General features: G+C 32.9%; 2 protein-coding genes across 2 annotated transcripts in view; both read left to right on the top strand.

The window, feature by feature from the left end:
* The window catches only part of LOC136208128 (heavy metal-associated isoprenylated plant protein 3-like), a 35888-nt gene extending 26101 nt beyond the window's left edge, over positions 1 to 9787 (top strand). The window contains exons 4-7 of the mRNA XM_065998946.1: positions 8919 to 9044; positions 9123 to 9343; positions 9418 to 9502; positions 9585 to 9787. Coding sequence (XP_065855018.1) covers positions 8919 to 9044; positions 9123 to 9343; positions 9418 to 9502; positions 9585 to 9787 — 635 coding nt within the window. The remainder of the gene's footprint in view (positions 1 to 8918; positions 9045 to 9122; positions 9344 to 9417; positions 9503 to 9584) is intronic.
* A 7873-nt stretch (positions 9788 to 17660) lies between these two features.
* On the top strand, positions 17661 to 19807 carry LOC136208127 (heavy metal-associated isoprenylated plant protein 5-like). The gene is made up of 6 exons (XM_065998945.1): positions 17661 to 17723; positions 18338 to 18485; positions 18564 to 18784; positions 18859 to 18943; positions 19026 to 19352; positions 19539 to 19807. The coding sequence occupies exons 1-6, from the start codon at positions 17661 to 17663 to the stop codon at positions 19805 to 19807; spliced, it is 1113 nt and encodes a 370-aa protein (XP_065855017.1).
* Positions 19808 to 20762: the final 955 nt, after the last annotated feature.

The following is a 20762-nucleotide window of genomic DNA, read 5'->3' as shown; positions in this document are numbered from 1 at the left end:
ACAAGTTAGGTAAATATTCAATTTAATTGTCTACATTTAGTACAATATTATCCATTTTGATACTTGAAGAGGCAAATATTCCAAATGGATAGGTAAGGAGCCATCCATCACACAACATTTTGTAGAGGTGAAGAGGTAAATTTACCCTTTAAAGGGTGCTTTAAGCTTTATCTGAATCTATAACCACCATTTATTCTTAACAAGTAATATTAGGAGCTTTAAGCTTATATGAATGATACAATTCTAACTCATAAATGATGCTCATAGAACTTCAGGTATATAACACCCTAAGAATTCTATGAGAAAAAGCTTAGAATTGTTCTTTTTCTCCTTTTCATCTTCAAAAATGAGACCTGAAATCATACAAACTAGTTTTACATATTTAGCCACTCAATTGTATATGCCTGTATGAAAATATAAGCTACTGTACTCAAAATATAAGATGACATAAACTCGGTAAGATACAAAAGCTATGTAGAAATCAACACTGACACAAATAGGTCAAATGGAACTTACTAGTTCATAAGAATAATGTAAACAGTCAAAATTTGAAGAAAGAAATTTCATCAATATTACTATAAAAACATGATATATCTTTTAAAATTCAAAGATAAGGGGAAAAAGTATTACATGTTTTCGGTAAGAATGACTTACAAATACATCATGTTTTCCATGTTTTCCAAGTCAAGAAACTTAGAACCTTTCCCCATAGTTTTGTACATTGGAATTGTCTGATACAAAGAAACACCTACAAGATCTTGAGTTGTTTCCAGCTCTAAATAAAACTGGGCAGTTTCCCATTGAAGTTGTAACTTCTAATCCTACTACATATGCCTGCAAATTATGATCTCTCTATATATATTTATTATTAGCATACGCAATAGCTAAGGTTGATAGATTACTTATGTTTCTGTTAATTTGGTCATATGAGTGAGAGCAAGAGGTAGTTCTCCACTAAAATTGTGGACATTAACAACACAATATTCAACGAAGAGAAACATACAAAAGATTATTGTTATCTGCTATTGTATTTAGATGATTAAAATACCGAATTTTAGAAGAAGAGGGTTAAGGACTGACAAATTCTCCTACTTAACCAGCTTTTCAAGCTATGGAGTAACATTTCAACAAAAAATATTATTCTCTCAATGCTCTAACAAAACATTTTCGCTCAAGATTACCACACAATTGAAATATTTAACATTAAAAAAAAGATAAGAAAAGAAGAGACAAAGATAGAGCATGAATAAGAGCAATAAAAGGGGCTGAATCTTGTCAAACAAAGAGTATCATGAAGGGATCTCAAAAACAAACCTTTGTCCTAAACTACGTGTGATGCTTCTTTTAGTCCAACTGACAAGTCACTATTCACAATGCTCAAAAGGACTCATACCAAGCCAGAAATTCAATTAACTGAATCAGTGTCAGCCTGAAGGCATTACACCAATTCTAGAGCAACATGCCAATTCCAATTACCCCAATTCTAGAGCAACATGCCAATTCCAACAAATTTGTAGAGTAGACGTATCATCACATGTTAAGGATGAGCATTTGGGGTCAACTTCTGCAGGTGTACTGTCAGAATTTAACAGAAGAACTCCAGTTGAATCCTTTTCTCCTAGGCAAGACTACACTAATCAACCAAGCAGTAACTTTTTTGTTCATGAGGGAAAAATGGGTAAAAATGTGGCTCTATCAAAACATGATCTTGAAACAATAGTTATCATCTATGAAGCACCGACTCAGGTGCAGACACGGATGCGGACATGGGTGCGGACACCACAAATGATAAGTCGAAGAAGAGCTTTCGATATCGAGGAAGGCGAAGTGCGAGGTCGACGGTGAGCGCGAGTACGAGGACGATTTCGACGGCGAGCGCGAGGTCGACGGAGATCGCGAGTGCGAGGACGAGGTCGACGGCGAAGGAGAGGGCGAGGGCGAGGGCGAGGGCGAGGGCGAGGTCGACGGCGGCGGCGGCGGCACTGCAAGGCGCTGGCCAAGGGCTCTTCTGTGTCTGTCTCGAATGAAATTTTAATTTTAGGGTTTTTATGGTTTTGGTATTGTTCTTTCTTTTGTTTTAATGTTTAGTACAGATATATGTTTATAATAGTAATTTAAAAAAAAAAAAAAGTTGTCACACAATTAAATTATAACTATTTTCGTATCAAATAAAATTATAACTATTTTATTTTGCAATAATTAAATTTATTTTTTTTGAATCAATTTGCAAGAATTAAATTATAACTAATAACAAAAATATTTTAGTTATCCATAAAAAGTTTTATCAAAAAATTATTAAATAATTTGTAACAATTATTTTAGATAGTCACCATTAGATTTTACGATAATTATAAATATATTATCACATATTTTTAAATATTTTCGTTACAACGATTAATTATAACAAACATATTTTAGTTACAAATAAAATATATTGTCACATAATTAATAAATAATTTGTGATAATTTCTTTTAACTTGTCACAAAAGAAATGTTTGTAACAATTATAAATGATCGTAACATTTTTTATATTTACCGTTACAATTGTAATTGTCACATATAAATTTGAGTTACAAGTAAAAAATTATTGTTACCAATTCATTTATCTATCCGCGACCATATATTATTAATTGGAAAAAAAAGGGGGATCTTTCCCGAAAACAAAAATGCTTTCCCCCTAATAATTTCATTTTACAGCCCTAATATTCTCCTGGCTCTCCTTTGTACGCACCCTCAACTCTGACTTTCCATCTCTATGTGGAATGAGTTCATCGACGATCGATCCAAATGTTTCGATCCAAATGACTTTCCATCTCTATTTAGATGCCAACGACCTCTCGGTGACTAGAAACGGTATTTCGGGTACCAAAAACAGTATTTCGGCGACAATATTTCGGTAACTGTATTTTAGATTCAAATTATTTTTAAAATGTTATCGGTATGATTTTGTGTAAGTTTGGTTTCGGTAGTTGCGTTAAATTTTAATAGGGTTGTGATTAGTAATTTATCAAGCCTATAGGTTACTAATAAAATATAAAAATATAAATTTTAGACTAGTTGTCCTTTAGATTTATCGAAGTAAAATTCCGTATTAAGACCTTTAGCCGTGTTACGAGTTTAAAGGTATAATTGGTCCAAATTAACTACGTCGGTTCAAAATTAATATCTCAGTGACCGAAAATAATCTAATAAGAATATTTCGATTATTTTAAATCTTATGAATAAAATATTTTAAGCAAAAAGTTAAAATTAATAAATAAAAGGACCAATGCTGATATTTACCAAGTAGAGACGATATCGAATATAAAATTAGTATAAGAGTTTGGAACATAAAAATAGTACAGTGTCACGAGTCCAACTGATCAGTATTACATGAACTATTCCAGTGATAATGGCAAATAAAAATAGTCCGATAAAAATGTATGAAAATAGTCCAATAAAAATGTATAAAAATAGTCCGATAAAGTATTTGGTATAAATTTATTTAAGTCTATTTCTATAATATTTGAGTGAGTTTAATTTGATGAAATTGTCAAACTTATGATTTTTTTTATGGAAATAGATTCTTTAAAGTATTTACTTTTGATTTTAATTATAAAATGATTAATTTGATGTATAATTTTATGCTTGTGGTATTTATTTGAAAATTGAGTCGAGAAAATGAATTCGACTATTTGATGCGAATTATTTTTGGATTGAGGAAGCTACTACGGTTATTATTATTATTTATGAGATTTGAATTGAAATCAAATATGATTTTTATGTTGTGATATTTTGAAAGATAAAATGGTTTTGTCCATCTAGGATTGCCCGGGGTAGGAGTTGTAAGAATTGTAAGACCATACCTAAGGGCGGTATGGCCAGAGTGCACGGCTGGTAGTCCTAACGTTAGGCAAGGTGAGATATGAATGAGATATCTCGATTATTGATATGATTGATGTTATGATCAGCTACACGGGTGGAATTCGAGGATGGACACACACGTAAATTTAGTATTACGTTTTGAAAAGGCTTGATGATTTGAAATATAATTTTACGTTGATTTGATTACGAATTTGGTTTGATAAAGCGTCGGTTTGATGAAACGTTGTTCGATTTGATTGCGTTTGATGAAACATTATTTGTTTTGATAAAACGGTGTTCGATTCGATTCGTTTTGATAAAACGTTATTCGATTTGATTCGTTTTGATAAAGTGATTTATATATATTAAATTATATAGTAATAAAGTGAAATATATAATTAAGTTATTAGTGAATCAATCAACGTGTCAATAAGTTAAAATGAGTTAATAAGTTAAGAGAACTGCCTATCAGAACTACCTAAAATAGGTAGAACTACGTGGCTTTGATTCCTGGTTTAAAGATTAAAAGAAGTTCGGGATACGTAGGAAGCTCGATAGAATTATCGAGTCCAAGCCAAATAATAAATAAAACTTTAGGTAGTTTAAATAAATTTTTATCTATTAGAAAATCGATTCGCCTTTTTGTCTTACGAATGCCCGTTAACCTATTTTTCGTTTATACCCGAAGCCGATTTGGGTCGGGTGTGACATTTTGGTATCAGAGCCTAGGTTATTTTCTTCGGACCTAGAGTGGTGGATTGTGATTTACGAATGTGAATTTTGGGATAGAAGTCTGAACATTATATAGCTCGATAGTGGGTTAGGAAGAAAAAAAATCATAATTAAGTAATTGTAACGATTAATTGTCCTAAGTAAAAATCGATATGAATTTCGAGGACGAAATTCTTTAAGGTGGGTAGAATTGTAACATCCGTGTCTAAATTTTTATTTTCGAAATAGATAGTGTTAGTTAATTATAAAATTTAAGTATACTATTATGTTCTAATTTAATGTTTTTAGGTGTACATTAAAAGTTTTGGGTAAAGTTTTATAAAATGTTATAAATTAAAAGGATCAAAATTGATATTTTACCAATTCCCAAATTATATATACACGAATTTAAAATTTAGAATTTATTTTACTATAAATAATTTAAATATGTGATAGTAAGTAACATGTGGACAATTAAAACACACAATTAATATAACCATAATATTAATTATAATCTAATTATGAATTAATTAAAAAAATTATGAGTAACATGTGATAAGACACATGTCCTATATACATGTCACCATTTTAAATATTTAAAAGCCATGTGTCCATATCTCAACAATTCATAATCCATGTGTCCATTTTCAAATAAAAGAAAAACATTACATATGACTTATGTAACTATTTTATTATAGAGTGAATTAGACAAAAGTCATGAATCAAGTATATATTTATAATTTCCTCGTACTCAAAGAATAATTTATTATTTTGTCATATTTTTCAATTTTTTTTACTACATCCGTATACCACTTTCTTTTTTTTTTCAAAATTATGGTTTTTGAATAATGAAGAAAATAACTGAATTTTGACAAAATTAAAAATAAAAATAAGAAATGATAAAACACAAATATAGGAATTACTTAAATATAAATTAAAATTCAAACATGATTTTTGATGTAATTTCTTCTTTATTATAAGTACAGGAGAAATGAGAGGTTTGTTTGAAAAAAAAATGTTTCTTTTAAATGAAAAAGAAAAAGCTTTAGAAAAGTCTATATTTGAGGTGCTACTTGACATATCAAAAAGAAAAAAAATTAGTTTTTAAAATTTTGGTTATTCAATCATTTTCCCTTTAGCAAAAATTCATTTTTATTCTTCAATGGGCCAATTCAACTTGGAGTTTCGTGAAGAAAATAAAGAAGAAAATGTTTTAGTATTTCTATATGATTTTCTAAATATATATATATATATATATATATATGAATTTATCTATAATAAAATGGTTCTATTAAATGGATTTTCAATTAATAGGGTTATCTTTTTAATTTTACAATTCTTTTGATGTCGGTGATATTTAGATGCCAACGACCTCTCGGTGACTAGAAACGGCATTTCGGCGACCAAAAACAGTATTTCGGCGACAATATTTTGGTAACTGTATTTTAGATTCAAATTATTTTTAAAATGTTATCGGTATGATTTTGTGTAAGTTTGGTTTCGGTAGTTGCGTTAAATTTTAATAGGGTTGTGATTAGTAATTTATCAAGCCTATAGGTTACTAATAAAATATAAAAATATAAATTTTAGACTAGTTGTCCTTTAGATTTATCGAAGTAAAATTCCGTATTAAGACCTTTAGCCGTGTTACGAGTTTAAAGGTATAATTGGTCCAAATTAACTACGTCGGTTCAAAATTAATATCTCAGTGACCGAAAATAATCTAATAAGAATATTTCGATTATTTTAAATCTTATGAATAAAATATTTTAAGCAAAAGTTAAAATTAATAAATACAAGGACCAATGCCGATATTTACCAAGTAGAGACGGTATCGAATATAAAATTAGTATAAGAGTTTGGAACTTAAAAATAGTACAGTGTCACGAGTCCAACTGATCAGTATTACATGAACTATTCCGGTGATAATGGCAAATAAAAATAGTCCGATAAAAATGTATGAAAATAGTCCAATAAAAATGTATGAAAATAGTCCGATAAAGTATTTGGTATAAATTTTATTTAAGTCTATTTCTATAATATTTGAGTGAGTTTAATTTGATGAAATTGTCAAACTTATGGTTTTTTTTTATTGAAATAGATTCTTTAAAGTATTTACTTTTGATTTTAATTATAAAATGATTAATTTGAAGTATAATTTTATGCTTGTGGTATTTATTTGAAAATTGAGTCGAGAAAATGAATTCGACTATTTGATGCGAATTATTTTTGGATTGAGGAAGCTACTACGGTTATAATTTTACAAACGTCTTTCAATTGTATTGTTGAAGCTATTTGAACTATGGCTCTTAATCTTACATCTCAATTTTCTGATATTAGTTTATGGATTGATTTGGCTTTGTGTGGGTTGCTGATATAGGTGCTGCAGGTGGTTCCATGGTCTTTCCCATGAATTAGTGTATTGCCGATGTTGTGTCTGCTGATTTACACAACTATATGGTTGGGTTCGATGATCCTAAAGTCGTTCAGAAAGAGGATATTGAACATATTGCCCAAAGGTTTGTCTTTTCATTTGTTCATAATGTGGTCTCATCCTTATGCAATTTAATTGTATGTATTGAGGAAAAAATTAACATCTTCTTAGTTGTGATTCTTATTTACAAACTGCATCCTTTATGTGACACAAATTCTAAAACCAAATCCCATTGTAGGTATAATTTGAACAAATTCTACTCTTTACTTTCTTTTCTTGTTCCCATTTTGTGTTTATTAATCAACATGAGTATTATATTATTTTTTTTCGAGATAGCCTGGACGACTTACATTTTGTAAAGTTATGGTATAATACATCAGTTGCTTTCTGAATTTGTTCAAAAACCTTTATTATCTCCGACACTTACATAGTGTCTCATTAGGCTCATGAACTTACTTAAACTGTAATGATTAAGTCCCTAAATCTTATAAAAACGCCATAAAGGTGTAAAAAATAGAAAGTTAATTTGTTTTAAAGATATAGAATTACGAATCAGACCTTTATTTTTTAAGTTTTGACTTTATTTTTATAGATTTAAACAAATTGAAATGAATATCACTTTAAACAAGTTCATAGGCTAATGAATCACTATAGGCGAGTTTAGAAGACCAATATTTCATTTTAAACAAATCTAGGTGGCCAATAGGTTAATTTAAGCAAGTTGAGGGAGTTAACAAAACATTTTATAAGTTTAGGGGGCCAATCAACATTTTGAGATAAGTTCAGAAGCTATTAATGTATTTTAACCATTATAAAACAATTAATTGAATTTTAATAAGTTAGAATGGAATACAATTTTAAAACTGAAAAATTGGGACAGTTATAATGTAATAAATTTTGGAATGCATTTTTCTTAAAAATGGTAAGATGTATATTTGACTATATTTAATTAATTTTGAAAATTCAATGAAATTAAATTTAATCGGTTATAAGGTAAATAAATTTGAAACTGAAAATTCAATGAAATTGACTGTTACGATTGAAAAGATTGATTTTTCAGCTATAAAAGACAAACAAATGATGTCTAACCCAATCCATAAAAGTCTCTCTTTTAAAGTAAAAAAGCAAACCTAAAGAGAAAAGTAGGTAATCAAACATCCCTTATTTCAAAGTTAATTTTATTCAATTAGTTGAATTTTCAGTCATTACAAACCATTTTATATTAAATCTTTAGGCCATCGATCTCACCCATTTGAAGTGCTTGACAAACACCGAACGAAGATCAATCTAAATGTGGAAACATTTCAAAAGTGCGGCCATGGTGATGGAGGACCTCCAAGATTATCTAATGATTAAAGCTATGTATGCGAAGAGCAAACTAGCTTTTCGAAAGTGTTCCGACGACATAGATATAGCGATGGAGTTTGTTACTCAACCACATCAAGTGAGTTGTCTGAGTTAATTTCAAATAAATGTTACATGATTTCACATTTTTTTAGATCGGTATATGTGGTTGGTAAAATTTTTATTTTTTCAAATTGACCAATATCGATCTCAAAATGAAAATTTTTAAAAATTAAATAATCATATTTTTTATTTTTCAAAATTATCATTTTTGAAGTTTTGTTTCTCTAAACATTAACTTTCTCCCTCATTAAAAAAACTTCAAATCAAAAAAATTGAAAAATTAAAATTGATTAAAACATTATTTTTTTAGGTGGATAAATTTGGAAAAATTAAAAGTTTGGCTGAATTAAGTGTAATTGAAATTAAAATTAAAATTACTCTACCAATGTTTTTAACACTGTATATCTTTAATCGATGGGTTTGGCTTTGAATCACACTTTACTGATTCGAATATTCATTAAGAGTTTCTCTCTGATCTAATTTTGTTTTTCTTATGAGCAGACAGAAGGTGAAGGAGATAAAGCGGCTGCCGCCACTGCCGACGGCGGCGAAAAAAAGGATGAACCGAAGCCTGTTTCTGTTTACAAAGTCGACATGCATTGTGAAGGCTCTTGTAAGAAAATTAGAAGAGCGGTGAAGCATTTAGAAGGTGAGAATTGAATAGGATTGATTGATTTGGTTTGATTGATTTGGATTGCCAATTGAAATTTGTGATTTGTTGTTGAAGGTGTGGAGTCGGCGAAGACCAATCGTCAATCGAACAAATTGACAGTGACCGGGGAGGTTGACCCTGAGAAAGTGAAAGCGAGGCTGGAAAAGAAAATGAAGAAGGAAGTACAGATTGTATCTCCGCAGCCGAAGAAAGAAGCCGGCGGTGGTGGTGAGAAGAAAGCGGATGAGAAAGCCGCCGAGAAGAAACCGGAGGTGAAGAAACCACCACCTGAAGAGGTATAAGAATAAAATAATTAATTTAAATCCGTTTCTGATTACAGTGATTAACTCGTTTGGATTTAATTAATCAGATGCAGATTATGGTAGTTTTGAAAATCAGAACTCATTGTGATGATTGCATTACCAAAATGAAGAAGATCATCAGAAAAATCAAAGGTAGATAAATTTTCAGAATATTTTAATATCTGCCATTATACAAATATTTTTTCAAATTATAACTGACGTTACCCATTAACAGGAGTTGAGAGCGTGGCAGTCGACGATAGAAAGGATCTGGTAACGGTGAAGGGGACAATGGAAGTTAAGGACCTCGTGCCTTACCTGTCGGAGAAGTTCCGGACGTCGGTTGAGGTCCGAAGACAGACGAGGCAAAGAAAGAAGTCGGCGGCGGCGACGGAGACGGAGGAGGAGGCGAGAAAAAGACCGATGCTGAGAAAGTAGACGGAGAAGGCGAGAAAAAGAATGATGCTCAGAAAGTGGACGGAGGAGGCGAGGAAAAGAAGGATGACAATAAAGAAGGCTTTGGCTCCAAAGCCGGCAAGAAAAAGAGCCATGGTAAGAAAGATGAAGCCGGAGCTGGAGAAAAAAAGAATGATGATAAGAAAGATGAAGCCGGAGCAGGAGAGAAAAAGAATGATGATGAGTAAGGTGGTGAAAGAGGAGAAGAAGCAAAGGTGAAGAACAAAAAAGCTCCTGCTCCTGCTCCAGATCCAGCGCCGGCGACGGGGACAGCAGCTAGTGGTGACGGTGGTGCTATGGCGGAGGTAACAAATAAAATGGACTATTATCCGGCATATGTTCCGACTAATTGGCTGGACAGGATATTTTCTCAGAGCTACACTGTTGACCCACAACATCTACAATACGGTTATGGGTATAACCCCGTAAATCAAGGTTACCTGATTCCGATCTACAATAATATTGAACCAGTGTACAACCATCCACCAATGAATCCAGCACAAATGTTCAGCGACTACAATCCCCATGCTTGTTCCATCATGTAAAACGACGACGGAGAATGATATAGCCGGCGATCACGGCTATTGTATATAATATTACATACAACCTTGTACATTGGCTTTCATTTAGCAGTACCAAAACAAACAAGAAGAAAATTTTGAGTTTAGCAGCTACGATATGTAATAGGGCTAAAAGAGTAATGATATGTAATAGGGCTAAAAGTGTAATGATAATTACTGTGAATTTTTATCATTAGTAATAATAATTAAGAATTGGTGTCCTTGATACAGTACATTGGCTTTCTTTTAGCAGTACCAAAACAAACAAGAAGAAAATTTTGAGTTTGGTAAATACACAGCTACTTGTAGTTAAGTTAGTCTTAGAGATCTCCACGAGTTTGAATCCAGGCATGAATATTTCATCCTAAACTAAAACTTCTTAAATTATCAATTAGGCTCTAAGTAAAAATCATCCAATTATCTTCCTATTCTAAAATCAGTAAATGTGACTATTTGATAAAGACTATAATAATCTTAGTGTTGGTTCAAAATAGATTTGGAGAAAAGTGTCTAAAACTGTTCAACCGAACCGAATCAATTAATGATTTTTGCATAGAATGATCACTGAATTGATGATTTTTGCTTAGTTGAAGATTTTAATAGTTTAAGGTTCTAATTGACCTAAAAGCTTTTGGACCCGTTTGGTTTAGCCGTTAACTAATAGCTGTTTGATGTTGATATTAACTATTTATTATTAGTTGTTTAATTATTTAAAATGTCAAATATAGACATGTTTTAAATTAATCAACAAATAAATTATAAAATAAAAAATGAACATGATAAAACCTTGTCCTTTCGGTAATTATGCTATATAAATAAAAATAATGTTAAAGAAGAAACATATTTTGTGGAAATAAAAAGGATAATTTTGTCAATAACAAATGACTATAAACAACTATTTATAAAAAGCTCCAAAATGTTACAAGTTTCCAGAAAAAAAAGGTTAAATGTTGCGGTTATATAAACCCAACCGAATGCTATATTTCCTGTGATTTGGAGTGAAACGCCAAACGATTCTCCAAAAAGCTGAAATAAACACACTCTTACTTTAGAGAGCCAAACAGATATTATATCTTGAATTTATATCTATGTAGCAAACTTTTGGATTTTAAATTCCGTTTGTTTGTACAGTAGATTTTTTTGGTTTTTTTATGCTTACTAAAATCTTAGATTAGTGGGAAAAAAATACAATGAATGTGAGGAAATATTGTACTATTTTAGTCTTTAAATCTTGCTATATTTATTTTTACCTTTTAAAAGTAGTCATTGTGACTTTTTATTTTTCGATTGTAATTAAATACAAAAAAAAAATTTTATTTTTCAAAACAAGATTTTTTCTTATTCAATATTTTTCAACAAACGAATGGATAACAAATAAACGGGGTGTTAGTTTAACAGATGGTATATATATATATATATATATATATATTGATTTTGGTCCAAATTAGTATTATATCAAATTTACTCGTTACTAACAGTCTAGATTAAAAAAAATGCACACTTAACTACCATTTTAGATTTTTCAAATTATTATTTTTTAGATTTTTCTCTTTAAACAATCATTTCCTAACTAAATAACACTTAAATGAAGTCAAAATCCAAAGTTCTAAAATTAAAATCGTTTAACATATCAGTTTCACCAAGTTTATAATAGAGGATTAACTATTATTGGAGTGCATATATTGATCAACGGTAAACAATGTAATTATGTAATATAGTGCAAAGTTCAATAATCACAATGTTCATATTTAAAGTTCAGAGGTCATAATGAAAACAAGTAAAAAGTTAAAAGATCATGGGTGTAAATTACCTAAAAATATCGAAGAATTTTTATTCTGAGTATTAAAACAAAATTATTTGGAATATTGACAAAATTTACCCCAAGATTAAAAATATATATTTTATTCTTATTATATAAAACAACTCAATTTTATTTTCTCGGTAATTTTTTTCAACTCATTTTTATCTTTATGTTAGAAAGTTTAGTTAAATTTTGTGCTTTTAAAAGTAATAACAAGTAAGTGACATTTCCTAGAAAGAAGAGTATAATTGAGTTAGGATGCTTACTATTGAGACAAAATTGATTTGTTTTATATGATGGAAGTAAAATTAAACTTTTTTAATAATCTTAAAACTAAATTAACCCTTATTTTGTGTTGGTTTGTTTCCATTTTTCGGAACTGCTTCTTACCTTTTAATACTAAATAGGAAATAGAAAGTGTTTGGTAAAATTCCGAAACAGCTACTTTTTGTAGAAAAAACAACTAATATTTAACAACAACAACAAATAACTTAACAACAACAGTAAATATGGACAGTTGAAACAAATGGACCTCTAAATTATTGGTAAATGCAATTTTTAATAAAAAAAGAAACAAATACTTTTTCATATATTTTGTACATGTGTGTGTGAAAATTGATAGGGTTTGTTTTAGATAATTGAGATAAGGAGAGGAGAGGTGTGGTGTGTTGGAGAAAATTGGGAAGGGAATTGAGACTCTGTCTTTATTTTGTGTACTCCAAGGTCTCTATGGACAACGGTCGTGGTCCTCTATTTGGTATAACACAATTTAAGATATTTATATATGGGGTGTCGAGAATCGTGGGTATTCGAATTCACGAAGCCGGAGGAAAACTGAAATTTTTGGATACGGGCTGGGAGCGAGGAAAGGTTTACCTTCAAAGATTAAATTTGAGCGGCGGTGGATGTTACTATCTCCGAACCGTAAGGATCTTCACCTCTACCTCCGAAAAACCGGCCGTGAAGATCTCGAAAATAATATTATATATATATATAGTTAGAAATTATTTTTAATTACAAGTAAAAAATTTAAGAAAATTTCTGTAGAAAAAGATTAAATTAACGTAGAGATTTCCTTTAAGAAAATATACTGACTAAAAAATTAGGGAAAGGTACGTGAAAAAAGGTTTATGGTTTGCCTAATTTGAAAACCAAAGACATGTGGTATGTTTTATTTACAAAATAAAGGATTATAAATTACTTTTAAAAAATATTATAAATTAGATTATTAAGTTCTGATTATAATCAATAATATTTTTACCTTAAAAAATTATCCTTACATATTGATAAAACACATTCTCACAAAACACAGCTCCCTAAATCGAGACCATAAATCATATGGTGACATTTCACGTTTTTAACTAATTTGACATTTTATACCTAAATTGATATTTAAATTCATTTCACACCGCTGCAATTCAATTTTGGGTATATGTTTTGTCAATATGTAAATTCAATTTTTTTAAATAATAGAAATGCTATTGATTGTCATCAGAACTTAACGTGTAATTTTAAATACTTTGTTTTGTAAAAAAAACATATGGTAAATTACACTCATGGACACTGACCTTTACCCATTTAATATTGTGGCCACGAGTTTTGTCCCATCCGTGTCTAAATTTCTAAAATTTATATTTTGATATTAGTATATATTATAATTATTGGGTGTGTGAAGTTAATTTGATGGGGTCGGGTGTGACAAGTTTGAATCCAGGCATGAATATTTCATCCTAAACTAAAACTTCTTAAATTATCAATTAGGCTCTAAGTAAAAATCATCCAATTATCTTCCTATTCTAAAATCAGTAAATGTGACTATTTGATAAAGACTATAATAATCTTAGTGTTGGTTCAAAATAAATTTGGAGAAAAGTGTCTAAAACTGTTCAACCGAACCGAATCAATTGATGATTTTTGCATAGAATGATCACTGAATTGATGATTTTTGCTTAGTTGAAGATTTTAATAGTTTAAGGTTCTAATTGACCTAAAAGCTTTTGTACCCGTTTGGTTTAGCCGTTAACTAATAGTTGTTTGATGTTGATATTAACTATTTATTATTAGTTGTTTAATTATTTAAAATGTCAAATATAGACATGTTTTAAATTAATCAACAAATGAATTTTTTTTAATTAAAGGCTGGTTATCGAGGAGGAGCCGAAGACGGACATCCCAGCAAAGCTGGCACCCCCGACCTCAACCCCATGACCCCGAACCAAAATTAAAAGAGAAAAAAAAAACGAAAACAAAAGAATGAAAGAAAAAAAAATTACAGAACAAGATCAAGAGAAACGGTAAGAGCACCGTCCTCCCCTATTATGAAGAAAAGCCGATTCACAGAAGCTCGGAATATCATCCCACCACGTCAAACTAGAAGTTGTCCGTCCAAAGTTTGCAAGCGAGTCTGCAACCTGATTACCTTCGCGGAAAATATGAGAAACAACACAGTTCATAGCTTCAACCTGTGTCAAACAATTTAACCAATTTTGTCTAATTACCCAAGGAACCGATGTGGATTTGGATTTCAGCATCTGCACAACATACATAGAGTCGCTTTCAATCCAAATCTTCCGCCAACCTTTGTTGTAAGCCAAATCAATAGCATGAACAGCCGCAGACAGCTCAGCAAGGAAGGCAAACGAACTGGTGATTGGAAAAGCAAATGCTCCCAAACACAAACCAGTACTTGATCGAAAAATTCCTCCGCACCCGACCGGTCCAGGGGAACCCAAAACAGAGGCATCAGTGTTAATCTTCGTCCAATCCCTCGGAGGAAGCTGCCAAACAACTGGGATAATTCGCGGCCCTTTAGCATACCTTTTAGGAATCCCGAGCTCTCCCAAAATTTGTGATTCCACTAACGAATTCCAAGTAGTACCGCGGCCCGTGTGAGAAGATTCTCTTAAAACTCTCCAAATGCGTCTTAAAACCATTACTGTTTCCGGTTTTTCATCCTCAAAAATGCATCTATTCCGAGTAATCCACAATGCCCAAATAGAATTTCCAATGGCAGATGCCCATAATTCATAAATTTGAGAGCTAAAACATTGAACTATGGCATCACTTATGAGATCTTTAAGTGTCGAGCTTGTGTTGATCCGACGTCCAAACAACGAGCTAATACCTTGCCAGATAATTCTAGCAAACGGACAAGTGACGAAAAGATGATCAATTGATTCCACATCAGACAAACATAAGCTACAACGCGAGACAATAAAACAACCACGAAATCTTAAAGAAATAATAAAAATTAATAAAAAATGCATCACTTATAAAATAAAAAATGCATTACACAAATTAATAAAAATAATAAAAATAATAAAATAAATTATGGAACATGATAAAACCTTGTCCTTTCGGTAATTATGCTATATAAATAAAAATAATGTTAAAGAAGAAACATATTTTGTGGAAATAAAAAGGATAATTTTGTCAATAACAAATGACTATAAACAACTATTTATAAAAAGCTCCAAAATGTTACAAGTTTCCAGAAAAAAGGTTAAATGTTGCGGTTATATAAACCTAACCGAATGCTATATTTCCTGTGGTTTGGAGTGAAACGCTAAACGATTCTCCGAAAAGCTGAAATAAACACACTCTTACTTTAGAGAGCCAAACAGATATTATATCTCGAATTTTACAAAATATACTTCAAAATTGCTCGGGTGGAGCTTGAGAATGCCTTTTTATTTTTATCGTATCCTTTGTTTTGATAGAGGCACAAAAACAAAATTTTGAAAGCTTATGGTGCTCATTTGCTAAGGCCGTGACTTATTTCGGGTAATTCGGGTGCAACTTGGTTATGTCGGTATTTGAACAAGAGGAAAAAGGGTTAAATGTTAAAAGGGTATTAACAAAAAAAGTTGGTTAATAGGCTCGAAGGGGTTTCCTAATGTTCAATGAAAACGAGAAAAATAAATTGAGGAAAATTAGCCTACGTGGGTTCGGTTTATCATCTATTGCCTTTTTACCAAAAATAAGTGTACTTAACCCGGTATTGGATGCAAATTCTATGAGTCGAGTGAAGTCAAAGCTCTCGAAAAATTGTGAAAGAATCGGAGTTCTTGTACGAACTCCTTTAGGCTCAAAAATACCTCACAAAGATTCGGGTTCAAATTGTGTACTATCAAGTCTTCGCTAAATTCTCAACTATCCCGTTTTTATTGCCTTTTCAAAATTCATTATGGAGATAACATTAGGGTTAAGACTCAATGCCTTAGTTTAGTACTAACTTAAGCTTTGCACAAATTCCCTAATTTCAAAACCAAGACTAAAATTCCTTAATTAGGTCATCCCCTTGTGTCGACGTCTTTTATTTTTGATGACAAATAACGGAACTTTAATTAATTTCCGAAGGAGGGATAGCGTGTTGGGAAAAATTTGAAAGATTCAATAAAGTAATTTAATTATTTTTGTATTTATTTTATTTTTATTTTTGTTTTTGTTAGTGCAAAACAAACGTTAAGTGCGGGGTTGCACGGCCCTCCGCGTTATTTAAAGTGACGCCTATTCCAAGGGCGTCTTAAAAAGAAATTAAAACAAAAACAAAAAATAAAGGTAAGGAAGGAAAAGGAGACCCTTAGTGGTCAGGGGCCCTACGTGAGGCATGCTCAGGGGGGCGCCCCGCGTAGGGCGGCGTTTTTATTGCTTTTGGAGTCAGAGACTCAAATACGCGGGGCGCAGGAATAGGGCGCTCTGCGTGTTTGAGTTTCTGAACTTTGGGAGCCACGGAAAGGAACTCATACGCGGGGCGTAACAGGGGGTACGCCCTGCGTGAAAGGTGTCCCTTGCATAATTTTGGATCAGAGGCACAAAGACGCGGGGCGTGCATAAGAAGACGCCCCGCGTATTATGTCGGATTGGGATTTGGCTTTCCGTGGGAGTGAAGCGAAACGAAGAAAACAAGAGAAAATAAATGAATGGATATATACAGGGTTTGAGAGCATCAAACCAGCGCTACATTTAGAGTCGGAGTAGCTCGACTTTCCTTGGTGATGCGCAAGCTCATGGTGTGGCGAGGAGCGTGGTTTCGCCTTGTTGTGGAAAAACGTCGCCGCGGTATATCTTTAGACGGTGGCCATTGACCCGGAGGGTTGTATTGTCGGGACCTTGGATCTCAATTGCTCCGGAGGAGTGTACATTGATTACGGTGTATGGTCCCGACCACCGACTTTTTAATTTTCCGGGGAATAACCGGAGGCGAGAATTGTAGAGGAGAACTTGATCCCCCTTGGTGAACTCCCGAACCTGAATGTGCTTATCGTGCCACCGTTTTGTACGTTCTTTGTAAAGTTTGGCATTTTCGTATGACCCTAAGCGAAGTTCATCAAGAGTATTGAGTTGGAGGAGGCGGTGTTCTCCTGTAGCCTGCACGTCAAAATTTAAAAATTTCAGCGCCCAATATGCTTTATGTTCTAATTCTACGGGCAAATGGCATGATTTTCCAAAAACTAGACGATAAGGGGACATCCTGATGGGCGTCTTAAACGCCATGCGGTACGCCCAAAGAGCATCATCGAGCTTCAAGCTCCAGTCTTTCCTAGAGGAGTTAACCGTTTTTTCTAAAATGCGTTTTAACTCTCGGTTAGAAACCTCAACTTGCCCACTAGTTTGTGGGTGGTAGGGTGTAGAGACTCGGTGTGCAACCCCATATTTAAGTAAGAGTTGATCGAATTGTCGGTTGCAAAAGTGGGAACCCCCATCGCGAATGATAGTTCGAGGGGTCCCGAACTGAGTAAAAATGTTTTTCTTTATAAATTTCCCTACCGCCTTAGAGTCGTTTGAAGGTAAGGCAACGGCCTCTACCCACTTGGAGACATAGTCAACTGCTACAAGAATGTAAGCGTTGTTATGTGACTTATGGAAAGGTCCCATGAAGTCTATCCCCCACACGTCAAAAAGTTCGCAGACTAAGATTCCTTGTTGGAGAATTTCATGTTTTCGGGAAATGTTTCCACTCCTTTGACAAGCGTCACATGATTTGACGAAGTCTTGGGAATCTTTGGACAAAGTAGGCCAATAAAACCCACATTGTAAGACTTTTGCCATAGTCCGACTAGGGCCGAAGTGGCCCCCCGGCTTTTGGGTATGATTTTGAATCACACTTTACTTATTCGAATATTCATTAAGAGTTTCTCTCTGATCTAATTTTGTTTTTCTTATGAGCAGACAGAAGGTGAAGGAGATAAAGTGGCTGCCGCCACTACCGACGGCGGCGAAAAAAAGGATGAACCGAAGCCTGTTTCTGTTTACAAAGTCGACATGCATTGTGAAGGCTGTTGTAAGAAAATTAGAAGAGCGGTGAAGCATTTAGAAGGTGAGAATTGAATAGGATTAATTGATTTGTTTTGATTGATTTGGATTGCCAGTTGAAATTTGTGATTTGTTGTTGAAGGTGTGGAGTCGACGAAGACCAATCGTCAATCGAACAAATTGACAATGATCGGGGAGGTTGACCTTGAGAAAGTGAAAGCGAGGCTGGAAAAGAAAATGAAGAAGGAAGTACAGATTGTATCTCCGCAGCCGAAGAAAGACGCCGGCGGTGGTGGTGAGAAGAAAGCGGATGAGAAAGCCGCCGAGAAGAAACCGGAGGTGAAGAAACCACCACCTGAAGAGGTATAAGAATAAAATAATTAATTTCAATATGTTTCTGATTACAGTGATTAACTCGTTTGGATTTAATTAATCAGACGCAGATTATGGTAGTTTTGAAAATCATAACTCATTGTGATGATTGCATTACCAAAATGAAGAAGATAATCAGAAAAATCAAAGGTAGATAAATTTTCAGAATATTTTAATATCTGCGATTATACAAATATTTTTTCAAATTATAACTGACGTTACCCATTAACAGGAGTTGAGAGCGTGGCAGTCGACGATAGAAAGGATCTGGTAACGGTGAAGGGGACAATGGAAGTTAAGGACCTCGTGCCTTACCTGTCGGAGAAGTTCCGGACGTCGGTTGAGGTCGTTCAGCCGAAGACAGACGAGGCAAGGAAAGAAGTCGGCGGCGGCGGCGACGGCGATGGAGGAGGAGGCGAGAAAAAGACCGATGCTGAGAAAGTAGACGGAAAAGGCGAGAAAAAGAATGATGCTCAGAAAGTGGACGGAGGAGGCGAGGAAAAGAAGGATGACAATAAAGAAGGCTTTGGCTCCAAAGTCGGCGAGAAAAAGAGCCATGGTAAGAAAGATGAAGCCGGAGCTGGAGAAAAAAAGAATGATGATAAGAAAGATGAAGCCGGAGCAGGAGAGCAAAAGAATGATGATGAGAAAGGTGGTGAAAGAGGAGAAGAAGCAAAGGTGAAGAACAAAAAAGCTCCTGCTCCTGCTCCTGCTCCAGATCCAGCGCCTGCGACCGGGACGGCAGCTAGTGGTGACGGTGGTGCTATGGCGGAGGTAACAAATAAAATGGACTATTATCCGGCATATGTTCCGACTAATTGGCTGGACGGGATATTTTCTCAGAGCTACACTTTTGACCCACAACATCTACAATACGGTTATGGGTATAACCCGATAAATCAAGGTTACCTGATTCCGATCTACAATAATATTGAACCAGTGTACAACCATCCACCAATGAATCCAGCACAAATGTTCAGCGACGACAATCCCCATGCTTGTTCCATCATGTAAAACGACGACGGAGAATGATATAGCCGGCGATCACGGCTATTGTATATAATATTACATACAACCTTGTACATTGGCTTTCTTTTAGCAGTACCAAAACAAACAAGACGAAAATTTTGAGTTTAGCAGCTACGATATGTAATAGTGCTAAAAGAGTAATGATATGTAATAGGGCTAAAAGAGTAATGATAATTACTGTGAATTTTTATCATTAGTAATGATAATTAAGAATTGTTGTCCTTGATACAGTACATTGGCTTTCTTTTAGCAGTACCAAAACAAACAAGAAGAAAATTTTGAGTTTGGTAAATACACAGCTACTTGTAGTTAAGTTAGTCTTAGAGATCTCCACGAGTTTGAATCCAGGCATGAATATTTCATCCTAAACTAAAACTTCTTAAATTATCAATTAGGCTCTAAGTAAAAATCATCCAATTATCTTCCTATTCTAAAATCAGTAAATGTGACTATTTGATAAAGACTATAATAATCTTAGTGTTGGTTCAAAATAGATTTGGAGAAAAGTGTCTAAAACTGTTCAACCGAACCGAATCAATTGATGATTTTTGCATAGAATGATCACTGAATTGATGATTTTTGCTTAGTTGAAGATTTTAATAGTTTAAGGTTCTAATTGACCTAAAAGCTATTGGACCCGTTTGGTTTAGCCGTTAACTAATAGTTGTTTGATGTTGATATTAACTATTTATTATTAGTTGTTTAATTATTTAAAATGTCAAATATAGACATGTTTTAAATTAATCAACAAATAAATTATAAAATAAAAAATGAACATGATAAAACCTTGTCCTTTCGGTAATTATGCTATATAAATAAAAATAATGTTAAAGAAGAAACATATTTTGTGGAAATAAAAAGGATAATTTTGTCAATAACAAATGACTATAAACAACTATTTATAAAAAGCTCCAAAATGTTACAAGTTTCCAGAAAAAAT

Source organism: Euphorbia lathyris, chromosome 10, assembly GCF_963576675.1.
Source record: "Euphorbia lathyris chromosome 10, ddEupLath1.1, whole genome shotgun sequence".
Classification (NCBI taxonomy): domain Eukaryota; kingdom Viridiplantae; phylum Streptophyta; class Magnoliopsida; order Malpighiales; family Euphorbiaceae; genus Euphorbia; species Euphorbia lathyris.
This window is presented reverse-complemented; position numbering and strand designations above follow the sequence as displayed.

Excerpts from the sequence above, each read along its gene's own strand:
- LOC136208127 (XM_065998945.1), top strand. The coding sequence starts at position 17,661 with ATGCGGTACGCCCAAAGAGCATCATCGAGCTTCAAGCTCCAGTCTTTC. Across the intron at positions 18,785-18,858 it reads AGAAACCACCACCTGAAGAG|ACGCAGATTATGGTAGTTTT; the intron begins GTATAAGAATAA and ends TTAATTAATCAG. Across the intron at positions 18,944-19,025 it reads GATAATCAGAAAAATCAAAG|GAGTTGAGAGCGTGGCAGTC; the intron begins GTAGATAAATTT and ends ACCCATTAACAG.